Genomic DNA, 17,851 nt, shown 5'->3' on the forward strand with positions numbered 1-17,851 from the left:
TTTTTGCATATTGAAGCTTTAATCAGAGCATTTTTTATGACTCAATCAGTTAAAAACTTTGAATCAATTGAAATAAACACTTAAGTGTATAAAAAGTGTCCAAAAAATGTCGCTAGATGATCCTGAAATTTGAGGCCAAAATTGGCCCTTTCCGACCTACTCCCTTCATGCCTTCTGGCGTTTCAGGTAAAATTGTAACCTTATTGGGTAACACTAATAGACCACTTTCTATTAGTGTTACCCAATCAGGTTACAATTTTATCTGAAACGTCTTTCGAGTTCATCCGTCACTGGAAAAAACTTGTCATTCAGGCGCGCTTTTGTGACGTCATTTACCAGATAGAGGGGATCGCCTGTACCCCTGCGCTATAAACGTTCATCAAGCGTCTTAGTGATTGTCATTGTGCAGGATAAACTAGAAATCAATGACAATCATTTTTGTTTTGTAAGTACTTAATCACAATTCCATAATGATAGCAGTGCTGATTGTCAATTATGGGAATTTAATTTGCCAAATAAATTGTGCAATATAGTATTATAATTTTCCAACCACTCGCTCAACATTGAAACAGAAGTGGAGATGCACCTACACACATGAATGATGTTCACTAAAACCAGAGTTTTTGACCGAAATGCATCAAACTCAAAAGTTGTCTATTAACTGACAATAGGATTAAGTTTAATACCTAATGCCTTTGGCAGTTTTATCACCTCTGTTAATAATTGTTTACTGCTAATTAGTGGATTGAAGATAATTGAACAAAATACTAGATATTTAATACATTTTCCACATGTTAGCCATTTGTAATGTTTTCGTATCATAGCATATATATGTCAAATGTATGTACATGTATGTGTACATAAAAAAAAATTTTTTTAAAATAAAATCTAAAATAATTTAAAAGGCATACATACTTTGCATAGTTTTGACTAAATTGGTAAATTCATGAAATAAGGTAAAAACGTTTTGTTTCGTACCATGAGTATGGAATTTAAAGAAGAACCAAAGAATTTAGTATTTATAGTATAACTAATCGCCGTATTTGAATATGAAAAATAAGACAACGCGTGACTGAACGACGCATGGATTAAACGAGTGCGCAGCATGAGTTTAATCCATAGCGGTGTTCGGTCACAAGTTGTCTTATTTTTCATATTCAAATACGGCGATTAGATATACTTTTTATTACATTGGCTACAAATGGCTTTTTTTTTATGAAATTAATGCAGAAAATGTAAGGAACTATATTATTTTCCTACGCATTCACAATTTGTTTTGATCCGACGTTATCGACGTCTTGACAACGCCTATTGTTGTATGACTTCAGAGAGTGAAATAACCACATTTATTTCACATGTGAAATTATCGTTTTTATTCAACTGGGAAATCAATGTAATTCATTGCAACCAATGTAATAATTGAACATAACAAGATTGCACCAACTCCTGTTTTATTTCTTGTATTGATAATCCTCCTTACATAGGAGCACTTAACAAATGCTTTTATTTTTTAATCATAATGGAGAAAAAATTAATGTAGACAATTAACAATGATTCAAAATAGATTAATTTTGGCATGCAATATTTCAGATTGTAATTATTCTTTAGTATTATACAGATGGCTTTTTGTTAGTCAAACCTTTTCAAGATTTTGAACGGAAAGTTAACAAACTTGTGTAAACTAATTTTCTTGAAGATGGTTTTCTCTTTTTTTTTTCTATCCCAAATTCATGTATTTGGTTTTCATGTTATATTTGTTATTCTCGTGGTGTTTTGTCTGATGCTTGGTCCGTTTCTGTGTTGTGTCATTGTTCATCTCTTATATTTAATGCGTTTCACTCGGTTTTAGTTTGTTACCCCGATTTTGTTTTTTGTCCATGGATTTATGAGTTTTGAACAGCGGTATACTACTGTTGCCTTTATTTACTATTATTATTGGTTTTCATAGCTGTCATTTCCAAAATTTGATGTGTGAAAACTAAATTACTGTGGTGAAAGTGTCGTCTTCAGATAGCTGTTCATCCATAACAAAATTGATTTTAATACCTGAAAAAGATTTTAATACATTTTACCTGAAAAATGTTTAAAAGGCATAAGAAGTTACCTCTTGAGTTTCATGCCTCTCATACATGTACCAATATCATCAGACTTCTGAAGAAACAAATAGACCTACATACAAAGACATAATATGGTTCAGATAGCTTGACTTGGTAACACACATAACATGGTGAGGTTAAGCCAGTTTAACATGTACACAAACCTCCTCATTAACTATCTGGACCATAGGTCATAAAGTAAAACAAAATTAAAAAAAAACCTGCATGATGCAGCTACCAACAGGTGAAAACTTACTAATACAAGGAAATAAAAGAAGGAAAAAATGTTCTGGTTAGTACAGGAAGCAATCCTGTTATGGAGATCAACAACAATCCGCTGTTGGTTTTAAAATACTTCTGCTAAAAAAAATTCCAAAAACAACACATTAAACAGGTTTCATAAAATTTTTAAAAAAAAAATTTCATTGCATGTTCTGTTTCATTTTGACATCCAATATTTATCTAAATTTTAAGTACCAGCATGACCAGCATTAAATTTTCTTTTTGAATTTAGCTTCTTATAAATGTCGAACTCAATGAATGTTACGCTATGTGCCTAGTAAACTTAATAGTGATCAGTTAACAACATATCTCAGTGTTTAAGGTGTTTTCATTGATTTCATTGTTAATTGTATTTTACCGAGCTACAGTGTCAAATATTTTTAATGTCTTACAGATCAGGGGAGATAATGGAACAAGAAGAGAAATAAAAAACTTACCTGTCTATTGCACATTTAAAGCTCATGGATGCCCAGAAAAGTTACCATGGAAAGATTTAATGGTAAGGTTTTCTTGTTACTAAAAATAGGATAGGAATAAAATAGGAAAGCTATTAGACTTGCTAAATTCAATGATAGAAAATTTTACCATGGACTAACTTTCTCAAGGACACAACTGACCACTTTCAATTTTATTTTATTTATTTTTTTTGGGGGGGGGGGGGGGTCGTATAATGGTATCATGTTGTCGTCTGTGTTGTTTTTGTCCGGAACACACTAATTCCAGGACTATAACTTGAGTATAAGTAAATGGATTATATGAAATTTTACCAGAAGTTTCAATACCACAAAGGAATGTTGGGATTGATTTTAGGAGGTTATGGTACCAATAGTTTAAGGGCAAAAAAAAATTGAAAGTCATCTATAAATATTTGTAGGTGGCAACTGTTTAAATTGAAAAGATATTGCAAATTCTTCAGGGATAGACAATGCATCTTTTGATTCTGGGATACTAGACATGCTAGATATGATTTTTGATTATTTGAATAATGTAAGATATCTCCAAATTTTCAACTGGTAGTTCAACTTAAAAATATTCTTATATCTAGTTATCATGCTTGTAAAAGTGAATTAATTTGACCTATAATTGTTGTACTCTTATGCCCCTGTCGTAAACAAGTTTAGTTTGCCTCAACCTGAAATGTTATGAAACTTGTACACAATGCTTATAATCTCAAAAGGGTCTTAACTAAGTGAATCCTGCATCTGTATGTGGAGGTTGATTCATGTATTATATTTACAAGCGGGGGCATATTTGGCCCATAGAAACATTCACCATTTATTTATAAGATACTTTAGTTTAAACATATTTATTTATAGTGGATTGGGAAAGAAGTTTTGCAACTTATATTAATTCCTTTCCACTTTGCGGGTGCGAGTGCTGATAAGATAGTTTATATGTTTATAATTTAGATTGAAGTTATTTTATGAGTATTATTTGTGTACTAGTATATATTATTTCATTGGGAGACTGAAATAACTAGACTCTTGCTATGTTGTTGTAGACTTCATGAATCTTTTAAATTGTTTATGATATATTTGTAGACACATGAATCCCAATGTAAATATAAACCTATACCATGTCCACACACTGGATGTGAAGCACAGTGTAGTGAAGATAAAATGGAAGCCCATGTAAAAAATTGTGACTACAGACCTGTCAGATGTAGCTACTGTGAAGAAACTATCCCATTCTGTCTACAAGCAGTAAGTTTTTGTTTAAATATCTCTTTTTAATACTATGAGTAAAAGACTGTCTGCACCCAGACCATTTAATTGAATACAACAACTTATTTTTGAAAAGATTGTGTGGAAGTGTAGTGTAGAGAGTCAAAAAAACATAGCAAATGAACAATTAAAAGCACTTTATATATCCTAAACATCCAATGCGTATGCTGTATTACCAAAATTGATATCGAGTTCATTGATCGAAGTAAAGGAACTAGTTATACAAGTTACAGACCTTCCTATGGGCACCAATTGCACCCTTTGTAATCACAGACTTGTAACTGTATTGTTATGAATCACAATTCATGGCCAAACTCATTAAAGACCGATCTCAATAACATTTAATTGATAAATTTAAAAATGCTTACTGTTACCTCGATGATATTATTGCTTTAGATAATCCTGAAATTTTGCAAAGAAACTTGCTATAAATCAATCTACAAACAGTAATACAAGTCAATTGACCTTTCAGTGTCTCTAGTCATTTGTGACATACTTGTTTTAAGGAACTAATAAATCTCTACCTAACAATATAAAAGTGTGAATAGTTGATATGTGTGGGAGCAAGATGAAAATATGCACATCATTTTCAGTTTTCACAATGGACAATTTTTTAATTTCAGAATCACCAAAATAACACTTGCAGAAAAGCAATTATTTCTTGTCCATATAAATGTGACCATGGACCAGGGGCAAGGGAAGAGGTTTGTTTTAATGAAAATGCTTATTGATATTAAAGTTAAAATATATAATAACCCAATACAGGGCTTCCAAAAATTTTTTGAGCCAGCCAGACATTTTATATCTAATCCCGATTTTAATACCTAAGACTAAGTCACAAAAGGCAAGGATGGTAATTTGATGGCCATCCCAATGATTGGCATTAGCTTAAAAAAAAGATATTAAACTTTACTTTGATATGAATTTGATGTTCTAACGTAAACTGTTAAAATTGACAGTGCATCATTCAAAGTGTGCACATCAGCATGCTCATATCTGCCTTAGACTCTTTATTTGTGCAAAAGGAAAAAAGTTGTCAAATGCTTTACTTTCGTTTTTAAGTCACATTTTCCAAAAATGAGCAAAATGAAAAAAATTGTCAAATGAATTACTTTCGTTTTTTAAAAGTCACATTTTCCAAAACTGGATGTTGACTTGACGTTAGCTACAATGATAATTTTATCATTTTTGAAGAAATGTAGGATGCATAATTAAATTTCCCACCTGTGCACATGCGTACACGTGCTCCTGTTCATACAACGCTGTTCTGATGATTTTTCATTTAAAAGGTTTGATAATGTTTCATCAAATCGTGTTTATAAATGTATTTATTATAATTTTAATCCTTTGGACTAAATTAATTAGATACAAACGGCTGAAATGTACGAAAATAATTGTGAATAGACTGATTAGTTTATACGAAGTCTGGTACTGAAAATAGTTTACCTGTCACCTGAGCAGGTAGTTTTCAGCTGTCCAACAACTAATTAGCCTTGATTAAAATTAGAAAGTATTGAAGTAGGGGTTGTTTTGATTTTAATTATTCATCATGTCACTTTTATGACCGGAAATATGTGGCTGTTTAAGACAAAAGGTTGGGTCAAAAAGATCGTGAATTATGTTAAAATGATCGAAAAAGCCTTGAAAACTAAAAAAGTAGATGACTGTTTCATGCTTTGCTCAGCTGAACTTTTACTGGACATTATACATTTCTCCGGAATATATGACTGTTTTGGAAGCCTTGACCCAATATGGTATTTCGTTTATGTAATAATTATAATCCTAATCTATTTTATATCTGATTGTGCATTTTGAAATGAAGATATTTATGCTTGTGCTTTATATTTTCTTTGTATCTTCTTTATGTAAACTCATCATTAAAATTTAAATTTTATATTTATGCCAGATGAGCATTTAGACTACAAAAGACTCATCAGTGACCCTCGAATCAAAAAATGTTTAAAAGGCCAAATAAAGTATGAAGTTGAAGAGCATTGAGGACCAAAAATTCCTAAAAGTTTTGCCAAATACAGCTAAGGTTATCTATTCTTGAGGTAGAAAAGCCTTAGTATTTCAATAATTCAAAGTTTTGTTAACAGTTTATTTAGTATTATGAACATATCAATGATAACTCAAGTCAACACAGAAGTGCTGACTACTGGGATGATGATGATGTGTGGGTGTTTAGAGTCCGACTATCCTGTCTGGATATCGTGGACTGTAGAAACCTATTCTATAGACTGGAGTTTGTCTGTCTTTTAGCCTTCATTTTACTCCGACTGCGTTGATGTTGCTGGTACGAAGTTTCAGGTCGTGCTGCTTGTATGTGATGTGTGTGGTGGTGTGCGCAGTAGGTCTGGGTGGTCGATGTCGAACCTATCTTCAAAGTCGATCCTACTGGGCTTGCCTCTGTCATTGGTGGATGTGTAAAATACCAGGCAGTGGCAGTCCTTGTTGGGGTTGTAGGGACTGGTGACAATATCCCTATTGACTACAACCTCAACTGGTTCCCCTTTGTACTTAGTTGGTGTTAGTACATGTCCAACTACACTGTCTCTTGCCTCTGTTTGTGTGATGGTGGTTTGTTGGACTTGGTCAGCAGGTACCACAGCTGTATTTGTTGCCATCAAATGGTCAAAACACTTTGCGTCTCTTCTCCTGGTAGAGGGTGGCTTACTCTTCATGGCCGGCTTGGATTTCCTAGAGGATGCCTCTTGTTCCTTAGCCTTTGTCTTGGTCCACGTCAGCTGTACTGCTGCCTGGTCAGAACTTGCTGAGAACTTCCAGGCAGGTTCTTTTCCAGTCAACTTCATGGGTGCTAGCAATGTGTTCAATTCATCTGGAATTTCCATTATGATTGTCCAAAAAGTGAGTGAGTTGTGTTCAGCTGTGATCAGTACGAATATTTCAAATGTGCTGACTACTGGGCTTGTGAGAAAGGCATCTTATAGATGATTTAAGTTTATGTGATTGAAGTTTTGTTTAACTCATATTCAGAATAAGTTCTTACAATAGACAATAAATATTCTGTTTAGTAATGCCTTATTGTACATGTTTCTCATGTGCAAAGTACTATATTGATGATGTCTTACTTTTTTTCTCATGATCTAGGACCTTGCATTGTAGTAAGTTAAGTTTCTGACTACTGACTGATGTGATTATGCATACGGTTGGAAATGTAATGCTGTTACATTAGAAGTGATAAGGTTAAAAATATCTTCATGAAGATTTTGAGGTCTTACTATAAAGACATGTACAATATATTTGTATCAAGAAATTTGCAGTGCTGGTTCTTTGTTCAATTATATGTCTTCTAATACTTTGTAAGGATTATTCACACAAGCTAAGTCCATTTGATCGTTGATCTATACATAAGGAGTCAAACATGTATTGCTGAGTGAAAATACCCCTGCTTTAAAAAAAAAAGAGGGGGGGTATTAACCTCTGTCTGTCCCATGAATATTTTGTCACATTTTTCTCAGGAACTACAATACAAAGATTTCCGAAATTTCATTTCTGGGTTTATATAAGTCAACTATACTGTGTGGTACGTTTTCAGATTCATCACTCAATGAAAAATTACATGAATAAAATATTACAATACAATGTTACGTTAAGTTCCAACATGGGATTCAGAAACAAGTTTGGAAAAACTTATATAAATCAGTCTCATTTTATTTATAGATAGAAATTCATATGCAGACATGCCAGTTAAGACCACAAGAGTGTAAATTCAAGTCTATGGGGTGTCAATTTGTGGTATGTATGAACCTTTGTTAGAAATGAGTAAAAATGTTCTAGAAAATGGCATTGTCCTTATTAAAAAAGATTTGTTTGTTGTATGAATCTGAAAATCCATTGGATGGCCTTGGGTTATTGCCCCTAAATTGATAGTTTTAATGAAATTTTGCTGTTTTGGTTATTATCTTGAATATTGTTATAGATAAAGATATTATTAACAATAAACATGTCCAGCAATGTAAGATCTACAAGTAAGTCAGAATGTTCAAAATTGATAATTGACCCTTTAATATAAAAAAAGAAGATGTGTATGAATGCCAATGAGACACAGAAATTAACAACTATAGGTCACCATACCACCTTCAACAATGAGCAAAACCCTTACTGCATAGTCAGCTATAAAAGGCCCCAAAATGACAACAAATGAAAACGATTCAAATTAGAAAACTAACAGCCTAATTTATGCAAAAATTGAACAAAAACAAATATGCAACACATAAACAAACAACAACCACTTAATAAAAGGCTACTGACTTGAGACAGGCACATACATACAGAATGTGGTGGGTTAAACATGTTAGCGGGATCCCAACCCTCCCCCTAACCTGGGACAGTGGTATAACAGTTCAACATAAGAAGGAACTATAAAAATCAGTTGAAAAAGGCTTAACTCATCAGATGGACAAAAAAACAAGTGGATGTGGACAGGAACTTGTACATCCCAACAACAAAAAGACACTAGGTACAGATCTGAGAATGACAACTAGTTCAAAGCCTCTAACAACTAACAGTGCTCTAGCTAGAATTCAAAAGGGGCAGGGTGCTAGTGAAGGGCGGGGCATTTTTTTATGATAGGAGAAGGCACTGCTCCTTTATTTTGTCTATGTCCCTGAATGTATCACGGGGTTCATATATTTTTTTACTGTATATATTGTTAATAAAGATGCATAAGTTGTTGTTTTGATTATTTATTCTATAAAATTTGCATAAGAAAAGTCATTCATACTACATGTTCATAAAACATGGAAATACACATTCATACTATTAACCAAAAGAGGCTAAATAAACTTACTTTTCTCCCCAACCCTCTCTCTTTCCAAATAAAAAAACATAAACTAAACATCTCATAGTTTACCATACATGTACATGACAGAGTAGTTGTATTTCAAGCTTGAGACCTTGGCCCCTGAATCTTTTTCCATTGTTTGTGTTTAGGCATATATTATTTAGTGTAGATTACTTGACATCTTTAGTCACATTGATAGGTCATATTTCTTTCTTGAAAATGTATAAAACATGGATTGCCAAAGGTATGATTATCAAAAATAAATTGCAACATATTTTGTTTGTATGTTCAAAGACAGTTAATATCGTTAAGGTCACATTCTTATATAATTTTGTGTTCATTTGGTTATTTTTTCCTATTTCTAGTGCTAGATAATAATTTAGGAGCACAATTTTTTAATAAGCTTTTTCAGGGGAAGTCACTCCAAAATTAATTTCCAATATATTTTCGTTTGCTTGTCGCTCACAAGTTGAGATGGACCATGTTTCTGTGAAGGCATAGTTTTATTTTGATTACTTTAATTCAATTCTAAATTCATGAAAGTCTTCATTATTACACTCTGATATTGTGACTTGGAGATCGATAAGAAAATGCTGACACATTCATCATATTTATGACAAAAAGGTGCATTGTCTCAGAGACATATAATACAATGTCTCTGATTGTCTTAATTAAATTACCTAGTAATTAACACCTTTGAAGTCTTATCCACAATAATTGATTGTAATGACATGATTAACCTCGTTACCTGGGGGCAATCACCAGGTGTCATATATTTAACTTCTGATAAGAAATCGATGAACCAAAGGCAATTTTACCAAAACAGCAAAAGGGTTTTTCGGAAATGGCGTCAGGGCAGAAGGGCACGACTGAGGGCACACAGGGCGCGGCGCCGTTCTATTTTGGGCTAACGAGACCACTGACTAATAAAAAAATTTGATGTATCTATAAAACTAAATGATCAATCCGTACACATTCATCATCCAATGGATTTTGTGTAAAGACATCATAAACAGTCATAGAAAAACATTACCTTGTGCAATGCCAAGTTATAGGTATCGACAGCTTGTAGATCTATGAATGTGTATATGTATATAACAAAGTTTTTGTAAATATGAGGATGTGCTATCCTGTTAGAAATAAGTTTTCTAAACTTCAAAACCAAATCTTTATATTTATGGAAAAATTTAGTAAAGGTTTTAAGTAATTTATGGTAACAAAATCTCTGGCTTTATAAATAATCAGTAATATATAGATTACGTTTGTTAAAATAAAAAATGTCACAACAGACACAGGCATAGGGAAGGAGCTGTGAAAAATAAACACGGTAAGAAGGTGCCAAAGGTTCATTGATACACTGAATCTAAACATGTATTTATATTTTTTTATTATGGGCCCAGTTTTCAAATTGGTCCAAATTGGGGTCCAAAATTAAAATGTGTTTGATTTCAACAAAAAATGAATATATGGTGTTTTTTGATATGCTATATCTAACCATGTATTTTGATTTTTGATTTTTGGGCCTTGTTATTAAATTGGTACACATGGAGGTCAAAAAGGGTCCAAAATAAAACTTTTGTTTGATTTCATCAAAAATCGAATGATTGGACTTCTTTACTACATGATTCTGTGTTTTTAGAATTTTTAATTTTTGGTCCTATTTTCAAATTGGTCTATATTTATAAGGATGAAAGAGTCCAAATTTTTACTTTGTTTGATGTAAACAAAAATTGAATTCTTCGGTTTTTTGATATGCTGAATCTAAACATCATTTACAGGGGAGGATCCAGGAATTGAAAAGGGGGGGTGAAGTTTTTAAATATCACCGAGCAGAACGAAGTGAAAACTTTTTGGGACTTTTTTTGGGGCTTGAAAACATAAAATTAGTGTAAAATACACTCTTTAAACGGTTCCTGGCTTGGGGCATGCATATTTTATAGTTGCTGTAAAGCCGTTGTATTCTCCCTATTGATTGTCTATCATAAAATGATAGTATGGATCCAAAGCTATGTACTGATATATTTGATGTGGGACTTGTCAGTAAAAAATAGGCATTGAAAATTCTGTACTTGTATGTTAAGTTAGCATAAATTCACAGATTTAAGTTGTAAACAAGAAATATGCTGGGCTATAATATTCGATGAAATTTACAATACGACAGACACGAGTTAAAAAAGTCAAACAAGCAAATTTTTATCCAAATGTTTGGTTGATATGTTGCACCCAACAAAATAAAGGGAGGTGAGGGGTTCCAAATCAACCAAAGGCTAGGAATGAGTCTGACATGACAACAAATTTATGAACGACAGTTGTCAAGTGGAGACATAAAGGCCACACTCAGCAGTCAGGTTGCAGTCTGGTCTTGAAAAAAGTATTCAATATATCAGTCCTGCAAAACAGACAATCTGGTCAGACATGCAAACCCGGGCCTCAAAAAAATACCCCTGTTTTTTTATCCATCATGTTTATTCAATGCTAAATAATTCTGTTGCAAATTTTCGTTTCTAATAGCAAAGAAGGGGACAAGATTATTGTTTTCAATCCAGATACAGCCAGAATTTTCATTTAATGCAAAAAATTAAATCAGATTTTTTTTTCTCAAAAACCTTAGACTGCCTCCTCAAATCAAATGGTTCATACCTTAGACTTTAAATCTATCTAGAGCTTATACTGACTGGGTATCATTATTCAGCTGTCCTGTTATTTTAAAATAGGCTGGGGTGTTTGGGGTTAAACATGTTTTTGTAGGTAAATGATATTGCTGTATATTTTTTGTTCATGAGAGGGTAATATAGTATTAGTTTCTGTTTGGTTACATTGTGAAATAGAAGTCACTACGTTCTTTCTCAATCCTGTGTCACTTTGAAGGTATCATGGTTGTCATCCTCAGACTAGTATAGTTTAAACATATTTATTTATAGTGGATTGGGAAACAAGTTTTACAACTTATATTAATCCCTTTCCACTTTGCGGGTGCGAGTGCTGCCTTGTAGCGGCATTAGCCTACTCTTTTTCGAAATATACAAGGGTGTCTTTAACGTGCAAGAGATATGGCTCTCTCTTAACACGGGTCACCCATTTATCGTCCCCGTCCGACGGACTATCATCGTTTCCTCAAGACCATACTCGCAAATGGTGTCAAGGGAGAGCCGAAAATTGAGTTCCTGAAATTTTCATCCCAAACGGGAATCGAACCAGGAACCTTTGTGTTAGTAGTCCGATGCGCTAACCACTACACCACGGCTCCCTCAGACTAAGCAATGTGTTAATGTAATTTCAATTTCAAAATGACTGAGTGATGCTTTTTTGATGCACTGGTCAACTCCATCATAGCGAATCACATGAATTTAACATAATCAGTAATAACGAGCAAAAAATATCTTTATACATAAAGAATTGTCGCATAAAAATTAACTACATGAAATGGCAAAGTTCACGAAGTCTAGTCTGATTAATCATATAACTAAAAAAGGTTTAAGTTTTTGGTCAAGGCAGTTTTTGATGAAGTTGCAGTTCAATCAACTTGAAACTTAGTACACATGTTCCTTATGACATGATCTTTCTAATTTTACTGCCAAATAAGAGTTTTTACCCCAATTTCACGGTCCACTGAACATAGAAAATGATATTGCGAGTGGGGCATCTTTGTACTGGGGACACATTCTTGTTTTAATTTCTGTTCATACTTTAGTGTGATGTCCATTTTCTATGAAACTGCATATATTTTCTATAGGGGCAAGCTGAAACCCCCATCCAGGTGCAAGATTTTCTTACTGTGTTGGTGGCTTTTGGAGTGTTTTCTGCTCTTTTGTCAAGTTGTTGTCTCTTTGACACATTCCCTGTTTTTTATTCTTAATTTTATCTTATTTTGGAACATTTAAAGAAATTTGTAAATGAAAATTTGAACCTGTTTACTTTATATACTTCAGGGATCAGAATGGGACATGCAAAAACACAATAAGGATGCTGCAGATGAACATCTACAGATGATAACAATGTATACAGCTAGCATGGATCTACAGAGTATGGAGATGAGGCGAGAACTTCAGGTACGTCTCAGTTTTGGCAATATGAAATACAAAAAGAAAGGGAAAGGGAATTTTCTGTCATATTACTGGTGTCATTTATTTTTCTTAATTTTTCAGGCAGTTTGATCATTAAATTGTGTGCACTACTTTATAATTCCAAAAAGAAAATTTCCATCTTAAAATTTTTTAACGTATCATTATTTTTTAAAAGATTTTTTTCAGGAAAATCCATAATTAACGGGTTGTTACTTCATAATTATAATGTGATTTGCCAAAAAGAAATTGCTTAATATTAGTAGTTATACTACATCATTGCTAAAATTCCTATCATTTTAGCCTGAATAAAAAAAAAACACCTTAGATTTAAGCCTATAATCGCCGTCAGCTGAAATTCGTAGAGGTTATCGGTTTAAATAATCTAAACTATCAATCATGTTTACTGGAGATATAGTTTTTCTCATTCCATTCATAAATCGCGAAAAGAATAAACCACTTTTGACCTACCTTTTAACCCTTAGACTGCTACGCGCGACTTTTGTCGTTCCGATAAGACAGTCCGCTACTGCTACTCGCGACTATAGTCGTTTTCCGTACTCGTTTGTTTACACAGTTACCATGGAATGGGCGGAGTCAATATTCATGAGATTGCGGCAGTTTCGACTTGTATGGATTCTGATTGGCTTAAAATCTGCGTTCTTTCGAGTGTCTCTTGACTTTTAATCAGGTATAAGTGATAAACCGAAAGTGAAAATTTTTGATGAAAAAAGTGACAAAATGGCGGACATTGTTTGGAGAAATGGCCAACACGTTCAGAAGTATTTCAATGATAACGATTTAACAGCGGCGGACGATTAAAAGGATTTGGACGAGAACCGAAGATATAATAGACAGAAATGGAAGTATTCTATCAAAACTGCAAACAGAAGACTTTTAAAGCGAGAATTACGGGGAATCCCAGACATTGTTCAAAATGGATGACATGAAACAGGATTTGCGATGTTTATCATTTCGCCTTTCAAATGTGAATCAATATTGACTAACATCGATAGACCCGAACTTTAAGTTTGTCAAGATTATATATTGATTAAAGCTTTAAAAATGAACTTGTCGTGTAAATATATTTGTACATGGAAGTAAAAGTCGGCGTAGTGAAAGTTGGAGGAAAATACCGGAAAATATTTGCATAAAAAAGGCCGTTGGTCTGAGAAGAAACTTTTATTTTTTGATAATCACAATGGAACTTAGTTCTTAAAAGAGATTTTAAACTATATTGGTTCAATTCTGAAGTCATGGATACTTTTACATTGATGGATCGTTTAATAAAACATGAAAAAATAAGTTTACCTTTGTTTACCTATTTTCGCACCTGTACAGGTAAAACATGACCAGAGACTCACACAAAAATAAAATAAATTAAAAATACAGAATCTAACAATACTTTTTTATATAACTTTTATTGATGAATATTCAATATTTACAAAGATACAGCAATTGTAAGTGAACATGTTTATTTCATCAGTGATTAAAATTTTACTCAGCATTACACAAAAGTACAATAGAAATCAATGCAGCAGTCTAAGGGTTAAGTGATCGCACTGTAATAATCCTGACCTTCACATTTTCCAGAATGTTTTCCATTGTAATTCCACCATCTTCTTTTCTATGAGGATCATTTGTTTACATGTGACATTCGTCATTTATGCAGTTTCCTGTTCTTTTCATTGATGTGATACGGTTTCTTGCGCTTTATGCAAATATTATGAAATTGAACTCCATGGAAACACTTCCGGAAAAAACAATGGCAGATTCCACCATTCAAAATAGTCCTGGAAAATATGAAGGTCAGGATTATCACAGTGCAATCACTTAAAAGGTAGGTCAGTAGTGGTTTTTCTTTACGCGATTTATGAATGGAATGTGAAAAACTATTACTTGAGTGACCGTGGTTGATAGTTTAGATTATTTTTACTGATAACTGCTACAAATTTCAACTGACTGCGACTATAGTCCTTTGTGGTCTGTTCCTTTTCCCTTTTGGCTTCTTCAATTTCATGAAAAGTGTATTTGTCAAGTCATTTTTTGTAATACACATTTTATTCAGACTGATTGAGTTTTCATTTCCTTCCAGTCATTTCCAGTTGACTGGATTTTTGATAAAAGCACTGTTTCCCATTTCAAAAGTATAAAGCGATGATGATTTTCTCGAAGTCCATGTTTTGCCAAAAATCATTGGTATAAAAAAGAAGATTTATTAATTAATTATTTAATTTATAATTAATTTATAATGTAAAGTTTGTCAAAGATCAGTGCAATTTAGTGAGAGTTTTTGAATGGAAGTGTTGAAACTCCATTGCAATTATATGTATGCCTATTTTTTTCTTAATCACACCCAAGAATTTTTCAGATAAGAAATGAAAAATTAGCTGCATCTTAAAGGTTGCATTTCTGTTAAAATCAACAATGCAATTTCCCATAGGAACTCCTTTTACTGCCACTATTACTAAGAAATTTTGAAAAAAAATGTATCCTAGATTGGAAAGTTCATATGCACTACTATTTTTTTCAAAGGTCAAAATATAGGGCCATGCAGCATATGTTCAATGTTTATATGCCTGAATTTCTCAGAGTTTAAACTTACCCTTAAATTCTCTACGAGATGAAACATAAAGATCATATCTGGGAACCAGTACACAAACAGAATAATTATCTATGAATATTATATATCTCCCCAAAAGAGTCCTGGTTTGAGAAACAGCTGTACTCACAAAGTGCATCCTAAAGGCATTATGAAAGTCAGATTCAGTTAAATGTATAAAGTATGGCCAAAACAGTTATCAATGTCACCTCTACAAAGCAAATACTTATCTTGTGACTTTTGCCAAATAAATCACTTCTTTGCTCATTGTAGAATCATGATGTATTTTGAAACTCAATTTACAAAAGTATTCTTCGCTTCCAAGTGGGATTTTATATACCAGTGGTGAATCTAGAAATTTTCATAAGTGGGAGCCCACTGACTGCCTAAGAGGGGGCACACTCAGGTCATGCTTCAGTCATTCCATATATAATCAACCAAATTTTTCCAAGAAAAGAGGGGCTGGGCCCCCTTCTAAATCCATCTCTGCATACAGGTCAAGGAATGATTATCAGTAATTTTTATCCGATTTCATAGGACATATCAGCTGAAAGAGATACTTTTCAGCATATTATGGAAAGTATACAAAGAGACAGCGTAATGTTGAAAGATCTGGTGGAGAGTATCAAACTTGGACAGAAAGAATTAAAGGTGCTGATTACTGGAACTTATCAAGTTAATTATAAATAGAGAGAAAAAGCAAAATGAATGTTAAAGTTTGTAAAAGTTCTGTCCAAGCTTTTACTGTTATTAGTCTGCTATTCTCTTCACACATTCTGACTTAAACCATTGGTTTTATTAATTTAGTAATTTTTTTACAAAGATTTAAAAGATATTAGAATTATCCATAAAGAAACAGGTATGTACAGAGCATTTATATAAGGAGAACCTCTTGTTTGGAATTTACTGGTATTTTGATAAAGATTCAAAAGGCATACATACAAAAAAAAAACATAAAAAAGATTGAAAGCAAGCATGTAACAGTACAAGGAATGATTGGGTTATATAGTTTCTAGTTATACCTGTACAGTTGCTACATAAGAGGACATCATGTACAGAAATATGAATACAATTTAAAGAAAAGGGTCTTGTGTTAAAGTATGTAAATGTTGAACCAGCAAAAAACAGGATTGATGTATAATCATCTTTTGATACCATTTGAAACACATAAAACAAAGGATTTCATACAAATATGCAATACCTGTCATTTATTTGTACATATATGTGAACAGTTAAAAATTGTTGAAAAGACGGAAAGAATAATTCACCTAGAAAAAAAAGTAGATGACTCAGCAAAGAAGGAAGTAGTAGATAAACTTGAAAGAGATGTACAGTCCGTGAAGGATAGACAAATATCATTGTCAGAAAGAGTTAATCAGATAGAAAGAAGTGGATTTACTGGTGGAGGGACTGGTAGTCAACAAAACCTACAGGAGACTACAGGTAAGACATTAAGTTACTATGTAAAAAGTGGTAAATATGAGCTGCTGGATTAGGACAGTCTTTTAAGATTAGTAATAAATGAGAAATTAAGATAAAATTTATCACAAGGTTGCTAAATAAACGCTTAGAAACCTAAACTATTTTTTTTGTAGTTTTCACAAATGTGATTTAAATGGCTGTCATCGTGAAATGCATTAGGGAATATGTCTACTCTATTTATTTATCACTCAATGAAAAAGCTTAATTATGAAAGCTACAACTGTATTTTTATTGTCAAAGAAATTTAGATATGGTATATATATTTGTTATTTATTCAATATACATGAAATGGGTAGGGTACTGTATGTATCAGCTGCGCACTCTTACCACAAAATAGATGGATGTGACCCATCTCCCCAAAATTTTGTCATGAAGCAAGATATATGGAACCTACATTTTTAAAATGGTTGTCCTCATCAACATTTAGACTCAGTCTTTGGTTACATTTTTTCAAACATCAATCTTTGTTAAACCTGCATAGAGTTTTAAAAAAAAATGAGAATAGTTTTCTCGTGATCAAAGAATAGTACAGGAACACAATTGTGATAAAAACTTACTTTCAGTTATCCATATTTTACTAATAAATGGAGTTAATGTTTTAGGTTAACATCAAGATACAGTCTAATGTTACAGTTTTAAAGACCTCAATTTTTCATTTGCCTTGAATTGTAAAAAAAATTAACTGAATCTTTTCAAAGCTCATAAAGACAGTATTCAGAGAATAAAATCATTTACAATATTTTTTGGTAGTTAACATTATGATACAGACTGGGGTTAGTTTTCTACACATCAATGAC

The 17,851-nt window shown here is 32.7% G+C and overlaps 1 protein-coding gene across 3 annotated transcripts in view; it reads left to right on the plus strand.

Moving 5' to 3' along the window:
* Positions 1–17,851, plus strand: part of LOC134710344 (TNF receptor-associated factor 3-like) — a 67,952-nt gene that overhangs the window by 38,115 nt on the left and 11,986 nt on the right. For 2 of the 3 annotated variants that reach the window (XM_063570686.1, XM_063570687.1), the window contains 7 exons: positions 2,773–2,877; positions 3,920–4,081; positions 4,726–4,806; positions 7,787–7,861; positions 12,839–12,958; positions 16,110–16,223; positions 16,805–17,015. In XM_063570686.1, the coding sequence (XP_063426756.1) occupies positions 2,773–2,877; positions 3,920–4,081; positions 4,726–4,806; positions 7,787–7,861; positions 12,839–12,958; positions 16,110–16,223; positions 16,805–17,015 (868 nt within the window). The remainder of the gene's footprint in view (positions 1–2,772; positions 2,878–3,919; positions 4,082–4,725; positions 4,807–7,786; positions 7,862–12,838; positions 12,959–16,109; positions 16,224–16,804; positions 17,016–17,851) is intronic. The other variant, XM_063570688.1, reaches the window with a different exon arrangement.

This window comes from Mytilus trossulus, chromosome 3, assembly GCF_036588685.1.
Source record: "Mytilus trossulus isolate FHL-02 chromosome 3, PNRI_Mtr1.1.1.hap1, whole genome shotgun sequence".
In the NCBI taxonomy this organism is placed as follows: domain Eukaryota; kingdom Metazoa; phylum Mollusca; class Bivalvia; order Mytilida; family Mytilidae; genus Mytilus; species Mytilus trossulus.